Raw genomic sequence first — 20,896 nt, forward strand, 5'->3', positions numbered from 1 at the left:
CCAAAATTATACATTATAAACAAATCACATTTTACAAGAACATATCCAAATAAAATAAAAATATCAAACACATTGAAGCATTTAAGTATGAAAGGACGGAGAAAAGGAATGGAAAATTGGTGATAAAGGGGAATGTATAAATGGAAAAAAACAAACAAGTAGGGCCTTATCCACACCAACGGTGATAAAATATCATGAACTTACAAGTACAATAAACATGTTAGGGGCAAAAATAGAATATTGGGGACTAGCTATGGTTATGGGAAATATTATTCATGATCTATTAGTCACGATTGCCTTGTGCTGGTTAAAGAAAGGACATTCTGCCCTAGTCAGTTTGGTACCAAAGGGTCCCAGGTTCAATTCTGGTCAAGGGCATGTACCTTGGTTGTAGGCTCCTCCCAGGCCCAGGCCCATGCCCTGGTCTAGGTGCATGCAGGAGGCAACCAATCAATGTCTTTCTCTTACATTGATATTTCTCTCTGTCTTTCCCTCTCTCTAAAGATCAAAGGAAAAATATCCTCAGGGTAAGGATAAAAAAAATAAAGAAAGAAAGAATTTTGACTTGGCTGGGAGTTGTCTGCCCCCAGGACCTGGGAGTCAGCCTTGGAGTTTGGTCCATTCACGTTCAAGAATTGCCTATTATCATGAAAAGATTAACAACCTTGTAGCCTGAACAATGGAGTCCCACCCTAGCCTGCACTGCCTACTTCCCCATGCCTGTAATCCCTACTAATTCTTATAATCCTTGTCTTACCCTATGTAAGCAGCTGGTTTATGGGATGATGCAGAGCAGACTTTTGTGGGTGATGTGCTGCTCTCCCACACTGCCAGCAGTATTGGAGTAAAGGCTCATCTGATTCAACCGTCTCCGCTTAACTCAAGTAGTGACAGGCAGCGCGGACCCACTGGTTGTCCAGTTCATATTCTGGCGACCACGAAAGGACGTAAGCAAGAGACTCCTCTGGGGTGAGTACCGGGGATCCCGCTTGCTGCCTGGACTGGGGGTTCCTGGACTGGTGGAGGTCTGGACTCTTTATTTGCAGGGCTGCCAGGCATTTTCCTGTTTTGAGTTCCAGCTGTAGCCTCAGCAATTCTCAACGTGTCACCTGAGACCTAAGTTGATTCAAGCGGTTTTGTAGGGGAGGAATCAAGCGTGTTTGTATGGCACGAGAAGTACTTGCTGCCTCCTGTCTGGGCTTCCTTGAAAGGTAGCATGTTCTGTGTATGGCAGTAGTGTGTGTGGCATGGGAGGCATTTTACTGCCTGTCCTCTGGGTGAGCCTGATCAGCCCCGGCTGGCAGGGGACCTCCTGGCAAGGACTGCTTGGTCTCCAAGTCCTTAGTCTGATCCACTCTGGGACGAGAGACACTGCTCTGCTTTGGTTGGTTTTAAACAGGGCATTCTGAGGTTTCTGTGGCTGGACAGACAAGGAGCATGGTGTGAAGCTCTTGTCTGTGGGTTGTGCATGCCTATAAATATTGTACACTAGAGGCACGATGCATGAAATTCGTGCAAGAGTAGGCCTTCCTTCCTCTGGCTGCCAGCACCGGCTTCCCTCTGGCACCCAGGACCTGGGCTTCCCTCGCAGCCCCTGGCTTTGCCTGTAAGGTCTTCCGGAAGGATGTCTGGTCTAATTAGCAAATTACGCTTTTATTATTGTAGACTAGTGGCCCGGTGCATGAAATTCGTGTGTGTTGGCGGGGTGGAGGGGTGTTCCTCAGCCCGGCCTGCACCCTCTCCAATCTGGGACTCCTCAGGGGATGTCCAACTGCCGGTTTAGGCCTGTGGGATGGGGCCTAAACCGGTAATCAGACATCCTTCTCACAATCCGGGACCACTGGCTCCTAACCGCTCACCTGCCTGCCTGCCTGATTGCACCTAACCACTCTGCCTGCCGGCCTGCTCGCCCCCAACTCTCCTCCACCTCCACTGGCTTTCTCGCCCCCAACTTCCCCCCCACCCCATGAGCCTGCTCGCCCCCAACTGCCTCCCACCCCCGCCAGCCTGCTCGCCCCCAACACCCCCCCCACCCCCTCCCCCCCGCTGGCCTGATCACCCCCAACTGGCCCCTACTGCCAGTCTGCTCATCCCCAACTTCTTCCCCCGCCCTCGCCAGCCTGATCGCCCCCAACTGCCCTCCCCTCTTGGCCTGAACGCCCCTAACCACCTCCTGCCTCGGCCCCACCACCATGGCTTTGTCCAGAAGGACGTCTGGAAGGTCTCCCGGAAGGTCTCCTGGTCTAATTAGCATATTACCCTTTTATTAGTATAGATAGCGTCTCTGTTGGTTGTTTTGTGTCTTTTTATTGTTTGGTGTAACTTGTTTAAAGATGGGGCATATTCCACTTTGCTAGGGGCCCCAACTACTTGTGGCAGGCTGAACCTGTGTCAGTGATTTTGGGAATTTCCCAGCAGCTGCCAAGAATTCTTTTTTTTTTTAATTTTTAATATATTTTATTGACTTTTTACAGAGAGGAAGGGAGAGGGATAGAGAGTTAGAAACATCGATGAGAGAGAAACATCAATCAGCTGCCTCCTGCACACTCCCCACCGGGGATGTGCCCGCAACTAAGGTACATGCCTCTGACCGGAATCGAACCTGGGACCCTTTGAGTCCGCAGGCCAACGCTCTGTCCACTGAGCCAAACCTATCAGGGCACTGCTGCCAAGAATTCTTAATCTTGGTGACCTTTCCTGTTCTCCCTCTAAAGGCATCAACCGCTGGAAACTCTTAGCTAGTGAAAGTTCTTGTCTGTCTGTAATGTAACTTGGTTACTGATGTTCTTTGATTGCTTTCTTATCTTTGGAGGACTCAGTTTGCTCTTCACTGTCTTATGAACATAGGGAATCCTCTGTCTCTGCTGTTTGGGCTTTGTGCTATTCAGAACCCATTTGCTGTGCTGGGTTAGTGTGAGATAAGATTCTAAGGCTAATGTCCCAGTCCATCCTTTTGAGAGTACTCATTTATTTACTGTAGGAGTTTTTGTTTGTTTGTTTCTGTTTTTTAAGAACTCTTCTTATATGCAAGATTTCATGTTGTTAGAGTCTACCCAGAAAGAAAAATACAGGAACTAAAACCTTCTGAACCCCCAAGTTCTTTTCCTAGTAGAAGTGCCCTCCAGCAGGCCACAGAAATAGCAGTGGGGGCCACTCCCATTTTTGTAAGGAAAAATAAAATAATACTTTCACATTACACAGCAATTTGGAGCCATCTAGTAAATCCTATCTTCCCTAAACCAAGGACACTTAAGAGTAAATGATTTGCATTTTGCCTCTTTAACCAGAGGGTAAATAGCTTATATCAACCTACTCAGGGAGACAGATAGCAGAAATCCAACTAGTGTCATTTGTTGACTACACCCAAGGACAAATGAAGTTAGAGAATAAACCTCATTTTGGTTAGTCCTTTTCTAGTCTATTAAAAGGGAAAAGGTCTTTCCTGTTTTTGCCCAGGAAGCAAAAGTTCTATAAGTTATTGAAATGGTTATATGTTACTAGGGGCCCAGTGCACGAATTCGTGCACCTTGAAAGGAACTGTGGGCCCCGAGGCTGTGGTGGGCACAGGGGCGGGTCTTGGCCCATCCTCCGAGCCCCTGCCTGGCCCCTCCCACCATGGCCCCTGGTCCCCTGTCTGCCAGCAGCCCCATTCACACCCGCTGATGGCCCAGAGCGATTAGGGCTGGCACCACCAGTGGGTGCAAGCGGGGCCAGCACTGTCAGTGGGTGTGAGCAGCGGCTGCTGCCCTGATCACCCCTCAGGAGCAGGAGGAGGTGGAGAAGCCCTCAGGGGCAATTGGGGCTGGCAGTGGGTGCAAGAGGCAGTTCTGGTGCCAGCAGCGGGTGCAAGCGTCCTGTGGGACTGTGGCATGCGGGAACAAAGAATTTTCAGTAACCACCAGAGGCTCGCCCCAATGACAGTGACCAGTGCCCCGCCTTGGTCTGATGTCCCCACTCACCTGCTCCACCATCCCGCCGTGGCCAATGCCCACCATGTTCTGCACTCTGCTGCATGCTGCCAATGCCTGCCATGTTCCATGCATGCCCCCTTGTGGTCAGCACACGTCATAGTGACCAGTTGTTCGGTTGTCTGCCATTCAGTCTATTTGCATATTAGGGTTTTATATATATAGATATTAATCAGGCACTTGATTATTTAAAAAAAAAGCCATTTTCTTAATCATGGGAACTGAATGTTGCTAGCCTATGTTTATGTTTAATATCTTTTGGTAAAATAAGTTTGACAATCTTTCCAGGGTTTGAATTTTAAGAAATTTTTATTGACCTAAAATTGGCTTTAGATCATTCCAAGTGGCTCTGGAATGCCTCAAGTATTTGCTTTCTCTCATGAAGGAAAATTTTCTGCTTAAGAAAGGATAAGATTTCATGTCATTTGCATTGCTCTATAGAGTATTTGGATTTATAGAAGTACTAGCAGGAAAATCGATTATAGGACTGAAAATAATTATATAGTTTTTATAACTTTTATTAGAAGTATTGCTGATTCTTAACCTTTTGCATTTTCAGATATAAGAAAGCTTTCTTTTCTTAAAGCAATTTGGTAAATTATGTATTTTTCTCCCTATCTTATCCCCCCAGAATTTGGCAATTCTTAATTAGTGAGTCATGGTAATACGTTTCTTTGCATGAATTCAATAAGATCTGTTTTCAATTGTGGCTATATTAACCAAGACTCTGACTGGAATGTCATGTCTGAGAAAGGCATGCCCAGGCTCTGGATGTCACCAGAAAGCTTTAAGGAATGAAAGCTGACTTTGGAGCCAATATGAGCACCTTGGAGAAATAGCCTGGCACCTTGCTTGGTCACATGATTCAAGGAAGTTTTTCTAGGTAAGGAATGAAGGTTACTTTCCTGAGAGGTAACAAGGAAAGAACCTCAAGACATCATTGGGGACTTCAACTTGAGGAATTCACCTGTCTACAGGTATTGCAGGCAAACTTGATGGCAGCTAGGTGGCTCAGCTTCTTTGCCCTGCGGGGCTAATTAAAGCTTGATCATGAGATTCCAGCAAAGCATATTAAAAAAAAAATAGCCTATATGATCAACTGTTATTCTTATTGTGTTCATGCAATCAGGCCAAATTGTCTTTAATAAAAATGAGAGTGACTTTAGGGAGAAAAATTATGTTTCAATAGGAAATTATTAGAAATGAAATGTTTTCCTTTCACCAGACCATTTGTTCTAATTCTTGGTGTTCTAACTTTTACCCAATAATACTAAATTTAAAACAGAGTTTGTGTCCACCAGGTTATAAGCCCTACTCTCACCTAGGGAATTTCCACCTTGAGGCACCATTGCCAACTCTTTCTGTGCCCACGCCTCATCGTTTCTCTGACAGAGAGCAAGGATCTCTTGGCTCTGAAGGAAAATTTTGTCCCTCAGACTGAAGCAGCTACAGAAGAGACCCTGTGCCCCTTTTCTCAAATAATCCAGAGCCAAGATACTTGAGGGAGGTGTGGTAGCAAGTTAGATATAAGCAGAGCAAGGACGATGATCCAACTGGAGGAGAAATGGATGGGACCGGACCCTGAGACGTGCTTCTCACCACTCCAACTGCTCTGAAGCTTGGAAGTGGAGGAACCTGTGTAGAATTGACCTTTACATTTTGCTGAGTAGGAGTTGAGACACCAATTTATAATATATAGAATTATTCCATTCATTTTGGAAAGTCATACACAGGGACCTTTATATGTTGGGATCCGCAGTCTGGGAAAAGGATGCAGGGATGTTTCCTCTAAAGGTTAGCACAGTAGCTCTCGGTGGTGAATGTCTGACTTTCACCAGGTGTTCTAGTTAGTGTCTTTAAGTAGCTAGTAACTACAATATGAATTGTTCTAATAATTTCACCCTCCCTTATAGTAATGGACAGATTACGCTGCCAGGTGGTTGGTTTCTGATACGTGGGATAACTTTATTCATATATCCCTGCCAACAGCACGGTGGCGGGGGGAGGTGTTTCATGGAAGTCTTTCCAGGTAAGGAATGAAGGTTGCTTAGGATGACTGACCCATCTTTGAGCCCCAGAAATATCACAGAGTCGGAACCAAAAAAGACCTGCTCACGGCCATTGCACTGGGCTGCTATGGCATCTCCACCTGTGGAGCCCTGCTGAATGTATTTTATCCGTTTTTGTTATGCTGGTACTGGTAGGCTCCCTTAAAGTAGAAGTGACCCAGCGGGCTTGTAGCATGGTAAAAGCCCTGAATGCCACCTCCGGGGCTATACATGGGATAAAACAAGAGCTGAGCCAGGTCAGGGAGGCAGTTCTAGAAAATCGGGCAGCAATAGATTGTTTGCTGTTTGTGGCGTAGCCATGGCTGTGAGGAATTTAAAGGAATGTGCTGTTTTAATCATTCTGACAATTCTCAGCTGATAGAAAACATATCCAAGATCCTGCATTTGGTGTATTCCATCTGTGGACCAAAGGTGCCACATGCTAACCTGACAAGCTCAGGGAAGGCCTGCATGGCAGTCTCACAAACTCAAAGGAACCACAAAGGATGGTCTGAAATTAAACTTTAACTAAAAGCAGTTATGGTGGATAGTTACACCGAGGCCGGTATCTTCACTGACAAGGTCAACCTTTACCTTAACTGAGCCTGTCTGTTTGCATCTATTTTTAGCATAGATAAAAATAGGTGAAAAACTGCCATTCTCTGGAGGAGCGGTCGCCAAGCGGTGGTCCGTGAAACCACTGGTGGTTCGTGAGGTCCCTGAGGTTGTTGACTGCTCTGGAGCATTATCTCAATCCGTTGAGATTCTCCTTCCCAGAAACTGTTGACAGTTTGGCTTAACTGAACTCACAAAAATTCTTTACAAGTTTGAATGTTTTAAGTTAACAGGAGTGAGATATATAGAAGAGATTGGGAATAGGGAGAAAGAGGTTATAGGTAGGACTTGATGGTTTGATGCCAAGAAAGTGCCTGTCCCTAGGGCAGAAGTGGACTGGTGGGGATGGAGATGAAGTCTTATTTCTATTTACTTTTATGTTTTTATCTTAACCATCACTTTGCCCGAAGAGTATACTCCTAATGCAGACGAATGGCATGGCGGCTTGTGCTATTAATCATTTGAAGCTTGACTTAAACCCATCATTGCTTGGTACCTTTGGTTACAGAAAATTTCCAACCAAATAAACCAAGGCGACTTCTGTATTATTGTTCTCCTGTTGTCAGGCTTCATAAGGACATGCTACTCCGCACAAGTAAATGGGGGAGGGCTAAGAACAGGATGACGGATCCGGAAGGACCGAATCAGGGAAGCGCTCGGGAAAGGCTGGGCGTCCCAGATGTGGCGCGGGACGTGCATGGGCCTGTGGGCCAACTGGATTTCCCAGGCTCCGTCGCCCTATGTTGCCCACACCCGGTCTCTGCCCTGGGCGGCCCGTGCACGCCCAGTGGCCCAATGCGGGTACAGCCCCACTTTGCCTCCGCTGCCGAGGGGATCCCTCCCCTTTTGCCTGGGTGGCTCACCGCCCCCCGCCCCAGCCTCCCGGGCATGCCCAGTGCAGGTGCAGTTTGGCCCCGCCCCCTCCGCCGCAGCGGCCCCGCCCCCTCCGCCCTGGGCCGATGGCTCCGCGCCCGTCGACTTCCCACCGCCCCGCGCGGCCCGGGCATGCCCAGTGCGGGCGCAGCGGCCTCGGCCCTGGGAGCGCCCGGGCGGCTGCCGGCTGTCGGCGCGGAGGGTCCAGTGGCCCGCGGTGAGCGAGGGGCCGGGTCGGAGCCGAGCGGCGGAGCTGCCGGGTAGGTGCAGGCTCGGCGGAGCCAGGCCACTGGCGCGCGGCAGGGACCTGGGCGTGGGGAGCGTGCGGTGGGGGCGGTGAGGGTCTGCAGGGCCCGAGCTCGGGGTCGTGTGGTTGCGGGAGGGACCCCGGGAGGGACCCCCGCTGGAAGGAGAACGCCCAGGTGCGGCGCGGCTGTGCCTAGCCGCCGTGTGACCGAGGTGCGAGGCGAGCGGCTCCGCGCCTGGTGCCCGCTGCGGGCGCGGAGGGAGATCGCGGTTTTCAGTGGGAATTGCCGAGGACCTCCGGGAGCCGCGACCGGGCAGACCTGGAGCCAGTCCAGGGGCCGGTGGAAAGCAGGGTGCTCACCTTTCCCGCACCTGCAGCGGGTCTGCCCGCCTCCTGCTTTCCGGACTTGGGCTTCGTGTCTCCGGAGATGCCGCCTAAGTTCTAATGACGGCGAGGCATTCAGTGGCCACGGGTATTTCCAGGATTAAGAGACATGTTGTCCGTGGAACGCCCGGGGTAAACAACAGTCCTCTGGAGTTAAAAGTCCGACCGAGGGTAGAACCCCGGGGTTTCCAAGTTGGCTGTAGCCCATCGCTTTGCTGTCACCTTGGGTGGTAAGCCATTCATCTTTGGAGACTCAGTTTCCCCGTCTGTAACAGAATGTGAACCAGTTGCACCTTCTCTCCTTCCAGGTTAGTTGGAGGGTCCCCGCTACGCTATTCAGTCTCTGTGTGGTTGGTCTCAGATTGGGGCAGGTTCCTTTTGTCCACGCCTCAGCTTTTTGTCAAACCGGCAAATCCCAAATATTCCCGTGGGAAGGCCGCTAGGTTCTCCGCGTAGAATGGAAGTGACCCATCTTTCAAAGGCCACTGTTGGTCAGTAGGTAACCTGCCACTCGGTACAGGCAGAAGCCAGGTGTTAATGGCCATGGTTCAGATAACAGAGCTGTTCTACTGGCCTAGGGTTGACCTGCTTCGGGCTCTCTATGCCCTGTGAGGAATCCACACTAAATATGTGGCTTCTTACACTCCCACGATAGCTCATTTTGGAGTGCGATTATGTTGATAGAGAAGTTTTTATTTTCATGTTACGGCACTTAAAAACATGAGGATTTTAATACCCTTAATATATAGATTAGTAAGTAGCTGGTAAAGAGTGGATTCGTGTTAAGTCTTTCCAAACCAGTGTCTTGTGTGACATCATTTGAGCATTTTGCTACTCGCCTGGCACTGAGTTATCTTGCACTCTGAGATGGTTTTTTTGTTTGTTTTCAAGTGGGAGTATTAAGAGAAGTTTCTCACCCTGGAAACCTCTCCACCTGAAGGGAGTGCGTCTGTGTAGGATTTGACCTAAGGAGCAGACGGTTCAGATGGTGTGCAAGTTACCTTCTTCCTGCTGTTATAGTCCCTGCTCTTTCAGTTCTGGGTGGCATTAGTCCAGTTGGGTCAAGAAGGTACAGTTTGGTGAGGTGGTTTTAGGTCAGGGAAAGTGTGCTTACGTTTTGAAGTTTGAGGTTTATACAAGCTGCCTGTGAAATTCTGTCTTTATGAGCTATCTCTTTAATTAGGATTGAGAATTCTAGAATCCCAAGTTTTTTTTTTTTTTTTGTTTTTGTTAATCCTCACCTGAGGATATTTTTCCCATTGCTTTTTCAGAGAGAGTAGAAGGGAGGGAGAGGGGGGAGTTGAACCTGCGACCCTTAGGTGCATGGGCTGATGCTCTAACCATTGAGTACACTGGCCAGGGCTAGAATCCCAATTTCTTAATAAAATTTTTGAAAGTGGGTTTCATCATTCACCTGAATGACATTAAAGGGGTACACAAATTTGAAGAATACTTACAGATAATGAGCTTTCAAGTTCTTAAGTTTTGAAGGTAGATTTGTCGTTTACCTGAGAAATAAAATGGGAAAGTTGTAGTGAGTTAAAGAATTATTTGTACACGTGAACTTTTTTTTTGGCCTAGTTTAAATAAAATCCACTGTGTCTTGCATGCTTACTAAAATTGCACTTTTATATGTATATTTTAAAATTGGAAAGCGTATGGAGGCCCATCTTGGAGGTCTTGGTGGGAAATTTCACATCATGCCTTAAAACTGAACTGTGTGCTAGGGGGCCTTGTGCCTGAAGTGCATATTTAGTAATTTTTGCTAGAACTTTCATCTTGCTCTTGTACTTTCATTCAAGTGTTAGAGGTTATACACCAAGCATAACTATAGCTCGAGGGGATATTGGAATGTGTGTGGGGGAAGTTAGGGACATCAAAGTCCAGTGAGGAGATTACTGGTCCCAGAGCCATTTACCCCTGTAAAAGTGAAATTAAATTAAAAAGTAACTTATCCATTGCAGATTTTATTAGTTGCTGGGATAACCTTACTCAGTTCACTGTCCTAGTATCTAAAGGCTAGAATCTACTGCACTCCTATTAGAGATGCAGGTATGTGAAAAATGGCATCATGCAGAAATGTACATGAAGTTACTTATCTTTAGATAAATACTTTTCTCCCATTATCTCTGTTTCCAGGTTCTTCATGATGAAAGATTTTGGGGTGCTTCTCTCCTCTATATAGTTGGTAGTTTGGGTGGCGAAGATATGGCTGACAGTGTCAAAACCTTTCTCCAGGACCTTGCCCGGGTGAGTACCTCATGCCATCTCCTGACCCTTTTGCTGTAGGAACTGACTAGGAAATCCTTTAGTTATTCGTATTTGTTGGGTCCTTCACATACAGGTTTTCATTCTAATCCACTCCACTCAAGAGATAGGTATTACCCTAGCTTGCAGAAGCTTGGTAGACCTTTCTGGTGTCTATCGTATGAGAATCCTGGTCAGCTTGGGTCCAGAGTCTTTTTAAAAAATTTTTAACTTTATTTTGGGATAACTTTAGAATTAACAGAAAAGTTGCAAGATAGTACAGAGTTCCCCTGTATCCTTCACTAGGTTGTGCTAATGTTAGTATCTTCTGTAACCATGACACTGGTCAAAACTAAGCAATGAACATTGGTTACATTACTGTTATGTAAACTAACTACATTTGGATTTATATTAGAGACACCCCCATTTTATAAGGTGCAGGTGATGCTCTAGGAAAATGTTCCATAAAGATCTGCTTAGAACCTAGTCACCCAGATTTCCAATGGCATAAAATTCTGTTATAGTGGCCCTAACCGGTTTGGCTCAGTGGCTAGAGCATCGGCCTGTGGACTCAAGGGTCCCAGGTTCGATTCCAGTCAAGGGCATGTACCTTGGTTCATAGGTCGATGCTCAACCCCTGAGCCACGCCTGCTGGGCCAAGGGCATGTACCTTGGTTGCGGGCACATACCCAATAGGGAGTGTGCAGGAGGCAGCTGATCGATGTTTCTCTCTCATCTAACTCTCGATCCCTCTTCCTTCCTCTCTGTAAAAAATCAATAAAATATATTTAAAAGAAAATTCTGTTATAGTGGATGTCTGAGGTCTAATGCCCTAGCTATGGCCCCTCTAGCTATATTCCTAGGAGCAGGAGAGAGGCCAGTTCTGATGGGGCTGGGGAGTTTGAGTTAAAAGAGAAATTGAAGGAGTATCTTAGAAGGGCTAAAGAGACTCTATGCAATGTGATCTGCTTTTCATACCTTTACCTCCTTGTGTGATAAAATTTCAACCCTGGATCAGTTCTGCATTGTACACTTGACATGTCTGTCTGCCCCAGGAGCTGCAAATGTCTCAGGTGGGGACCCTGTCATCATTCTAGTACATACTAGGCCCTTAGCCATTAGAACTCTACTGTCTGGAATATTTAAACTATTTGTGAAAGATTTAGAAATTAAAAGCAAAATAAGACTAAAAATTACTCATAGGTAAACGATCAGGTGCACACTGTGCCACTTTATGGTCCTGTCAGTCGGTAGTTCATAAACTGGCCCGTGTCTCTGTATCCTGGTGATTATCTCCAACGCTTACTTGGGCTAATAACAGTGGGTGGAAATGCCATCCTTAACTCCAGGCTCACCATTGCTTCCAGGTTGCCTTTTTGTGCTGCTGCTCCATGAAGTCAGGTACCCCAACGCTACCACTCTACTTTGGACATAAAAGTGTTGTGGCACTTAATTAAACTCTAGGTTTTGGAGTTGTTTTACTTGTATGCTTTTCCTGCTGTGTTTCTTGAGCATTTCCATATGGCCCATGTCTAGCTCATTGGAGATGTTTGGTATGTGGGTGATTGGCCGTTCTGTGGCAAACAGTAAACTTTCTGCTATTGGAAGCTCTTCCAGTATGGTTGGCCAGTGCCTCTGTCACAGTCTTTATAGAATTAACAGCCCTCCCCCACATCATACACTCTTTAAGGACATTCTCCTCCAGCCATACTGTCATTGTTCATTATTTAAGAAATACACACTGAAGTTAAAGTAAAGGGATATGATGTAGCAACCCATTCTCAAATGACTTGGAAAAAATGTGTGTGTGACCCTATTTTACATATAGTAGTAAATGTGGCAAATATTAATCTGGTGAACCTGGAGGAAAGGGTATTAGGAAGTTTCCCATTCTTGCAACTCTTCTACAAAATGGGAATTATTTCAAAATAAATAAAAAAATCAACGTTCCCATAAGCCACATAGCAAAACAAGTATAGTGGTTTCCACTATGATATCACTTTACTGCATATAAGTATTCCCTGAGCCATAATTTTCCCTCTTTAAATACTCTTGTCTACAGGGAATCAAAGACTCCATCTGGGGGATTTGTACCATCTCAAAGCTCGATGCTCGAATTCAGCAAAAGAGAGAGGAGCAGCGTCGAAGAAGGGCAAGCAGTGTCCTGGCGCAAAGGAGAGCCCAGAGCATAGAGAGGAAGCAAGAGAGGTAAGGAGTGGCGGCTGGCGTCGGGAATGTCTGAGCCCCCCTCTAAGGGAAGGCCCTTCAGGACATGACTGCTCCTCAGCATACAACTGAGACTGTATGTAGTGACTTGGAGTTTTAGTAGCACGCCATTGTTTTTTATACTCTCGCCCCCCAAAATGTGATGTTATTCTCCCCCATCCGCCTACATGGGTTTAGCAGTAATCCTTGCTCAAATGTCATGGTGCTTGTTTTTTAATCAGAATGATGAATAGAGAACCACAAAAGAATTATTTGGGTTGATGGATACTTCTAGGAGAGCCTATATGGATTTATTTATTGGTAGAACTCCAGACATCCTCTTTTAATCTTCTCCAGTCTTGGATTTTAGAAAACAAATTTTTGTCCTGAGAAAAGCTGCTTGTCTAGAAATATTTTTAGTCTTTTCTTATTGACTGACATTAGGAGAATACTGGGAGAACAACAGGTGCTGGAAAATTAATACCAACAAAAGATATAAAATTTGGAGCTACTGAATGACAGTATGGAGATGACCTATCTGCCTTGTAAGCTAAATACATGTGTTCTTTTCCAGTGAGCCACGTATCGTTAGTAGAATTTTCCAGTGCTGCGCTTGGAATGGCGGAGTATTCTGGGTAAGTTCTTTTTCCTTAAATTCTAGGTGCCTTTTAAGTATCTTCACATTGTTGCTGTTAATATTGCTCTTCTGTTTTTTTTAAACTGAGACAAGTAGCTTTTACCAGCTGACACATGCTTAAGACCAGAATTTAGGATTCTATGTAACTGGAGTACTTTTACTCTCACTCAGAGAACACTTGTGTGTAAATAAAGGGCAATCCCTAAAATAAGTTTTTTAAATTACTTATTCACATGTTTTAATGTTGTTATTGGTTAATAATTTCTCTTGACATTGTTTGGACATTTTCGCTAAGAGCATCTCTGGGGGATCAGAGGGAAATGACAGATGGATGAGGACAAGGGTCTCCCCTCATCTGGTTATAGCAATCTTTTAGAATTGATATCTACTGAAACCCACACCAGAAAAGATGGCCTACAATTAAGTGAGAAGCAACCCAGGCTTAGGTGAAATTTGAGTATTTTAATAAACAGGTAGTTAAATATTTCCTTAGACTTGGAATTCGATGTGTTTCCTTAATTTAAACATTTCACAGATATTCCCAGGTGTTAACTTTAATTAATAAAATATTACTATGTACTTAGTCTGTGCCTTTATTTTGTCCTGTATACTATCTGAAATGTTCTTCTCTGCCCCCAGAGTTTTACTGTTTTTATAGGCAGTATCAGGTTTGTGCCTCTTAGATGGAGTATTGGGAATAGAAGTGGGTCCAGTTTTGGTGCTGCTCAGGCCTTCTAATTGATAAAGTCACCTCCATCTGGAAAATAATTGCACTGAAACTTGGAACTCTTTTTTTTTGAAGAAGGGCTTTTAATATTTACCCTCTTGCTTCTTTCCTTTAGTTCAGTCTCCTCTTGTTTTATCGAGTGTTTATTCCTGTACTTCAGTCAGTAACTGCCCAGATTATTGGTAAGTATGGTGCTGGCTGCCTGGGATAGAGGTAGATTTATTTTCCTGTCTCCCTCAGTCTATGGAGCTCTTTCTATGTACCAGGAGCTCGGGATGTTCTTAACTCAAACCTCTCAACAACCCTTTGAGTGGGTATTGTTATAGATGTCCTTTTATGGGTGAGGAAATGAAAGTTAGTTACCAAGGTTAAAACATTAGTAAACGGCAGAGCTGGGATTTGAACTCAGGTGGTTTCCTGCATATTGTTTACTGTTAATCACCGTGACATCTCAGTCACCACCAGGTAAGCAGGTTTGTCTCAAGGCAAGCAGCACATATCTATGGCTACTCTGACCGGGAGTTGTGGCCAGAATTTGGTGTGTCTGCAAAGAATAAGACTATCTGAAAAAGGCAAGATATGTGTGGGGCTGGGGTGGGGAGGAATAGTTAGGGGTTCCATATTTGGTCTTCCGGTTTTCCATTTCTCCAGTTAAGCTAACTCTTTCCCTCTTTCGTAGGTGATCCGTCTCTACACGGAGATGTTTGGTCGTGGCTGGAATTCTTCCTCACGTCCATTTTCAGTGCTCTCTGGGTGCTCCCCCTGTTTGTGCTTAGCAAAGTGGTGAATGCCATTTGGTTCCAAGTAGGTCCAGGGCGGAATGGAGGCTGGGTCCTGTAGCAGGAGGGGTGCCGGGTGGCAGGTTTTAGCCTGTGAAGTTGGTGGCCTTTGTAGGGAGCAATCTCCCAGCCTTTCTTGGTCGCGCAGCCAGTGGGTGGTGTTTGTGCTCCTGTGAAATGGAATAACTGTGTCGGGCCAACAGAGCTTTTCTCACCTGGCACGTTTAAGGGAAGATCAGTGGCCTTAGCTTTGGGATGGACATTGGGGCCATTTTGTTCCTGGTTGGGTGAGCTACTTTCTCTGTTACAGGATATAGCCGACCTGGCGTTCGAGGTATCAGGGAGGAAGCCTCACCCATTCCCTAGTGTTAGCAAAATCATTGCTGACATGCTCTTCAACCTTCTGCTCCAGGCTCTCTTCCTCATCCAGGTGAGACGGGGCACATGCCCAGCTTTCAGAAGAAAAGGTTCCCTGGAGGGCGTTTACACGGAGGGGGTATTGCATTTATACTGGGGCCGATATGCTTTAAGGGAGGTAATGATTTTTAAATAAGTTTTTACAGAAACTAGGGAATTTAAAAATCACAGAATAAGAAAACATGAATTTACCTGCCCTTTCCTACCACCTGGGCATTCTCCACTCTCCTGCTCTTCAGAAATTTGAGAAGCAACTGAACGGCTCTCGGGGCAGAGTAATGACTCAGTGGCAGGTGAACAGCGTTGGGTCTCTGAAACTCTGGAATTAAGATTTTCCATGTTTGTTCTTCAGGGGATGTTTGTGAGTCTCTTTCCCATCCACCTTGTTGGCCAGCTGGTTAGTCTCCTGCATATGTCCCTTCTCTACTCACTCTACTGCTTTGAATATCGTTGGTTCAATAAAGGTAAGTCCATCTGAAGAGACTCAAAACTAAAACTTGGAAGCTCCCCTTGGAAATGCTGCTGCTGAGCAAACGTCTTAAAACTACTTAATCCTTAGGCCCTTGGCATCTTTGGAAGGAAGTAGTGTCTTTGGCAAGAGGGCACTCACATTTGGCTTAATTAACCCTTAACTCTGATGCTGGGGGGTACAGCAATGGAGCATTACCTTTATGGTGCTTAATGTGATGTAGCTCTGACTGAGCCATAAATGAGCAGAAGTTCTTCTGAATTAGAGAAATTAATTTGACGTCAGTGCATTCAGATAATTTTGGGTATTTTAAAAGCCCTTGACATATTTGCCTGGGTATGTATGGTTGAAAGAGGTTAATTTCTAGGAGATGGCTAACTTTTTATTTGATATCTCGCTTTGCTTAGGACTAATCCTGACAAAGGATGCTGGTGGTGTAATTCGTAATTCACTTAGCCTGCCAGCTTTGAAATTGTGATTACTGACTTGTAAAAACTTTGTCGCAAATCTTTTATCACATTTGGACAAGGCTGAATTATCTGTTTTAACTGTTTTCTAAATGGCAGACCTATATCCAAAACTCAAACTTGTCTCCTGTATTTAGTCATTTTAGGAAAAGGAAGTAAGAATTTTAATTGTGTTGGCTCCTTGTTTTAGGTATTGAAATGCACCAGCGGTTGTCAAACATAGAGAGGAATTGGCCTTACTACTTTGGATTTGGTTTACCTCTGGCTTTCCTCACAGCAATGCAGTCCTCATACATTATCAGGTAAATTGGCTGGAGGGACCGGAGGGGGACTGGTACAAAACTCAGCGTAGGGAGCATCTTCTGGATGCCTGGTTCTGTGCTAGGCATTCTTCATTCCTGTTGACTGTTAGGATGTATAGGACTTTCTCCTAGACATTTGTCAATATTAACATCTAGTCTGCAGGACCTATATGCCATGTTTTATCTATGTTGCCTCCTGGAGCAGTGTTAAACATCGCCAGCGCTTAGAAAAATCCTTTTTTTAAATTTTAAAGATGTGTTTGATTTATTAAGGGCTTATCAAGCTATAATGTTAGCACCAGAGGCAAAGGATTTTTGGGCTTCTCATGTCTTCTCCAAAGTCATGGCTGTTAGGAAGGTGACTAATTATTTTTCTTTTTTTTTTTTTTTTACAGTGGCTGCCTCTTCTCTATCCTCTTTCCTTTATTCATTATTAGCGCCAATGAAGCAAAGACCCCTGGCAAAGCTTAGTAAGTATTATCCGGTGCTAGCCAAAGTGTAGTAACGTTTTTTTCTGTGTAAAGGATTGGGGCTATAATACCACAATTATATGAATGAGACATTTTAAAAAATAACCTCTTACATTGCTGGAAAACATTAATGTACAGTTTAATGCAAGAAAAACACTTCTGGGATATATCCCAAAATTTTCCCCATGCATATATATGTACATGAATATGTTTTTAAAATTGATGCTATAATATATATTTTAAAAATTTAACAATTTACTGAATAAGGCACTTGTAAACACTGGTAATTATGTTCATTTTTGTAATAATAGCCAACTTTTTGAAAAGGCATTGGGCCCATGTGTCTGGCTATAGGAATTTATTGATAACTAGTGGCCTGGTGCACGAAATTCGTGCACAGTGGGGCGGGGGGAGGGTATCCCTCAGCCGGCCTGCACCCTCTCCAACCTAGGACCCCTAGGGGGATGTCCGACTGCCTCCCCTGCCGGCCTCTTCACCCCCAACTGCCCCCCTCTACTGGCCTGCTCTCCCCCAACTGCCGCCCCCCCTTCCCCCCCACTGGCCTGCTAGCCTCCAACCACCTCTGCCTTGGCCCCGCCACCATGGCTTTGTCCGGAAGGACATCCGGAAGGTCTCCTGGTCTAATTAGCATATTACCCTTTTATTAGTATAGATGATAGTAAAACAAAGTATTTTAACCCTTTGCACTCGCTTTTTTTCTCGATTCCTTTATTCTAATGCTAACAGTGCCGAGTCACACTCGACATCCGAGTGCAAAAGGTTAAAAGGAGTCTTTAGCAGTAATACTAGCACTCCAAAAGTTTTATCACTTCAAAGAAAAGCTCAGTCTTTGCTCAATTTTGGTTAAGTCAGTGAGGATACACAATTATGTCAGATCTGTTTTGAGTTTTTGCTTATTCTTGCTGTCCAGCAATGCTCAGTGTGAGTCTTAGTTGGAATAGTTGACTTTGTCTTGAAACTCTCTTGAAAATGAAACACATACAGCAATATGATGTCTTCAGCCATAGCTTGAAGTTTGTGCCCTAAAGTCAGTTATAGAAAAGTGCTTCTTGGATCAGAATTAATCTGCAATATACATTTATTTCCAGTAAGCTTTGATACTTCAAATGGTGGTAAGTTCATTACGCTTATGACAGTGACAGGACCCAGTACATTCTTTAGTTTAGTTGCCTGTTTAATCCATGTGTCCAATATCTGTACTGTGCCTACTCTCTGTACTTCCTTGATCAAATTTCACTTGTCTTATTTTCCATGTCATTTTAAATTGAATGTAGACAAATAATAATTCTGATCAGCTGGGGATCTAACAAGTTGGCTTTCTTGCCTTTTAGCCTTTTCCAGTTGCGCCTCTTCTCCTTGGTGGTTTTCTTAAGCAACAGGCTCTTCCACAAGACGGTCTACCTGCAGTCCGCCCTGAGTAGCTCAGCCTCTGCAGAGAAGTTCCCTTCCCCGCATCCGTCTCCTGCCAAACTGAAGGCTGCTGCAGGCCACTGAGGCACCTGCCATCCAGAGGGAATGAGTGGGATTGAAGGAGGCTGTGCAGTTCTTTCCTTGTTCACCGCCCCCACCAGGGAAGGCAGGACCCACTCTGCGGGGGGCCCTCTGCGTATTCCCGTCTGAGGAATTGGGGGTTTTGTCTCTGGTGCACGTAAGGTGCCATCTCCCGACACCAGTCTGTGGACTTTCAACACCTGTGCGTCTGAAAGGCCCACAGGTTTTTCTGCAGCTCTTTTCTAGCATTTGCCAGCCCCCCCGCACCTGGACTGATTCGAGTACTTTATCTCCCCGTGCCATTTACCCTGCCACCCCCCTTCCTGCCTTCCATCACCCTGGGATGAATGGATTTTGTAATTCTAGCTTTTGTATTTTGTGGACCTGTTATTTTTGTTGTTTTTCTGTGAAGCACATACATTGGATGTGGGAGGTAAAGGAGTATCTGTTACTCCTGGTCACTCCCTTTATAGCCATCACTGTCTTGTTTCTTGTAACTCAGGTTAGATTTTGGTCTCTCTTGCTCCACTGCAAAAAAATAAGCCCGAAGAGATGGGACAGGAGGAAAGACCTCACGGCCAGATCTGCTGGGTTTTAAGGAGTGATTTTTCTTCCCCTTGAAGGGGAAAAAGCTCTTTTCACTGGTACATTTAACGTTCCCCAACCACAGGGAGGTACCAGTTTTGGACAAGTGCCACTGCAACACAGAATGCTCAGAGAACCTGAACTTTTAAACTCTGCAGGTCTGAAATTTACTGTCGGCCATTGTCGGGTCTGTCTGATGTTTCAAAGGGGATACTGGGTGCTGCAAATCAGAACTGAAGGGGTAAACTTATTAAAACCATTAAACCTGTGATTGATGTTTTTCTGTCATTTTAAAGAGACAAGTATTGGGGGAGGGGACCGATGTCAAAATAAGACAACTTGTACAATTTTAAAATGTCACAATTAAATGTGAGCTGGTTTCCCACAAGGTGTAAAATAGTTGAATTTACAGATCACATCAAGAAACATATTCATGGAACCTGAGACTTTGTCTTGGATAAATTTGCTTATAGTTTTTTGAGAGATTAGTCCTAAAAAATGTAACCTGAGAGGTTTGGATTATGTCATTATGATGATCATGTTAACATCTTGGAAAGAATGTGGGATATATTATTTGTTTTAAAGACTATGTGTACATCTGTGTATTCGTGGATAGAGAGATCCTTACAGATTTCAGTGTATTGAACATGTTCATTAGAAAAGAGATTAGACATTTGGCTACCTGTACTATGTACAAGACAAAAATAAGAGTTTAAAAATCACTGCTGGGACATGAAAACCAAGTGTAAGATGCAGAAAGTTTTAAAATAGTGGGCATTTTGGAGGTAAGCATTGTTTTCCAGCGTGTGCAAACAAAAAAATTGTAAAAGACATAATTTAAAGGTTTACTTTCAGTACTCCTTTGGACACCTGGTCCTTTGTCACTAGAACTGCAGAGAACTGCCAGGTTGCTGTGGGGTGCTTTGAAGATCTTGGTATTTCATCAGCTTGCAACTGATCATTGATTGCCTTAAGATTAGTTTAAGTTTTTACAATTAGCTGTTAAGTGGCCAGAAAATTGTATGTGTACCAACTAAATTAGTGTTAGTTTAGAAAGGTGAGGGAGGTTGAGTGGATGAAGGCACTCGATTTTATCCAGCACTATGTCTTGCTATAGAAAATGCTTAAAAGTTTAAGTGATTGGAAATGAGGAATCTGCAGTTTTATGGGTGTAATTGAGAAGCCAAGCCTGTGGCATATCTACAACAGAAATTTGGTAATCACTAAAAATGAAAATCAGCATGTTTTAATCATGTAACCAGTAGGATCTAAGGAATCATGTTCACAAAAGCTCTTCTCAGGTATAGACATCACCGCCTGGACAGGTATATGGGGCTCAAAACACTACCCTTTTATCCTGCTTACAGCTGAGTTGTCCATTGCAGCAACTTGGGGGGAATTAGAAACTGGATGCTTCAGACCTGGGGAGGGTAAGTTAAGTCTGCTGGAAACTTAAATGAACATATTTATGAGCTGACTTGTTAATTGCTCTTACATTAAGGGACAAGATAAAGTTTAAGAGGAAATGGGACAAAGAAGGGAGTGACAAGGTTAGAGGTTTGTGAACCACCTTAAAGGGATAACATCAATGTATATAAAAGCCTAAGCTCGACTGTCGGACCGGTAGCTATGACGTGCAATGACCACTAGGGTGCAGAGGCTCCGACCAGTAGCTATGACACACTGATCACCAAGGGGCAGACACTCAAGCAGGAGCTGCCGAGCAACAGCAACTTTGCAGAGTGCCCTCTGGCACTCTGGGACCCCTTGGGGGATGTCGGACTGCTGGTTTTGGCCCGATCCCTGCAGGCCAGGCCGAGGTACCCCACCTGCTGGAGGGACCCCACCTGCTGGAGGAACCCCGCTCACTCTGCAGATGTCCTTCAAGCCTCGGTGCCACTGGTGCGGCCGGTGGGGAGGGACCGTGGGAGGTTGGCTCCAGGG

General features: G+C 45.0%; 2 protein-coding genes across 6 annotated transcripts in view; one reads left to right on the forward strand and one right to left on the reverse strand.

Moving 5' to 3' along the window:
- FEZ1 (fasciculation and elongation protein zeta 1) overlaps positions 1-20,896 on the reverse strand; it is a 124,366-nt gene that overhangs the window by 77,586 nt on the left and 25,884 nt on the right. For 3 of the 4 annotated variants that reach the window (XM_054712763.1, XM_054712762.1, XM_054712765.1), the window contains exon 2: positions 9,593-9,643. The gene's annotated coding sequence lies outside the window, so the exon portion shown is untranslated. Of the gene's footprint in view, positions 1-8,111; positions 8,176-9,592; positions 9,644-20,896 lie in introns of those variants that run through there. The other variant, XM_054712764.1, reaches the window with a different exon arrangement.
- Positions 7,598-19,221, forward strand: EI24 (EI24 autophagy associated transmembrane protein). Of its 2 annotated transcripts, XM_054712766.1 has the most exons (12): positions 7,598-7,764; positions 9,027-9,123; positions 10,275-10,385; positions 12,445-12,590; positions 13,162-13,222; positions 14,067-14,133; positions 14,631-14,755; positions 15,041-15,160; positions 15,500-15,611; positions 16,274-16,385; positions 16,781-16,855; positions 18,208-19,221. In XM_054712766.1, exons 2-12 carry the CDS (start codon positions 9,121-9,123, stop codon positions 18,368-18,370), a joined length of 1,095 nt encoding a protein of 364 aa, XP_054568741.1. In that variant the 5' UTR covers positions 7,598-7,764; positions 9,027-9,120; the 3' UTR covers positions 18,371-19,221. The 2 variants fall into 2 exon arrangements, with proteins under 2 accessions (XP_054568741.1, XP_008140792.1); XM_008142570.3 differs by lacking the exon at positions 9,027-9,123.

This window comes from Eptesicus fuscus, chromosome 23 (genome assembly GCF_027574615.1).
Source record: "Eptesicus fuscus isolate TK198812 chromosome 23, DD_ASM_mEF_20220401, whole genome shotgun sequence".
NCBI classification, from domain to species: domain Eukaryota; kingdom Metazoa; phylum Chordata; class Mammalia; order Chiroptera; family Vespertilionidae; genus Eptesicus; species Eptesicus fuscus.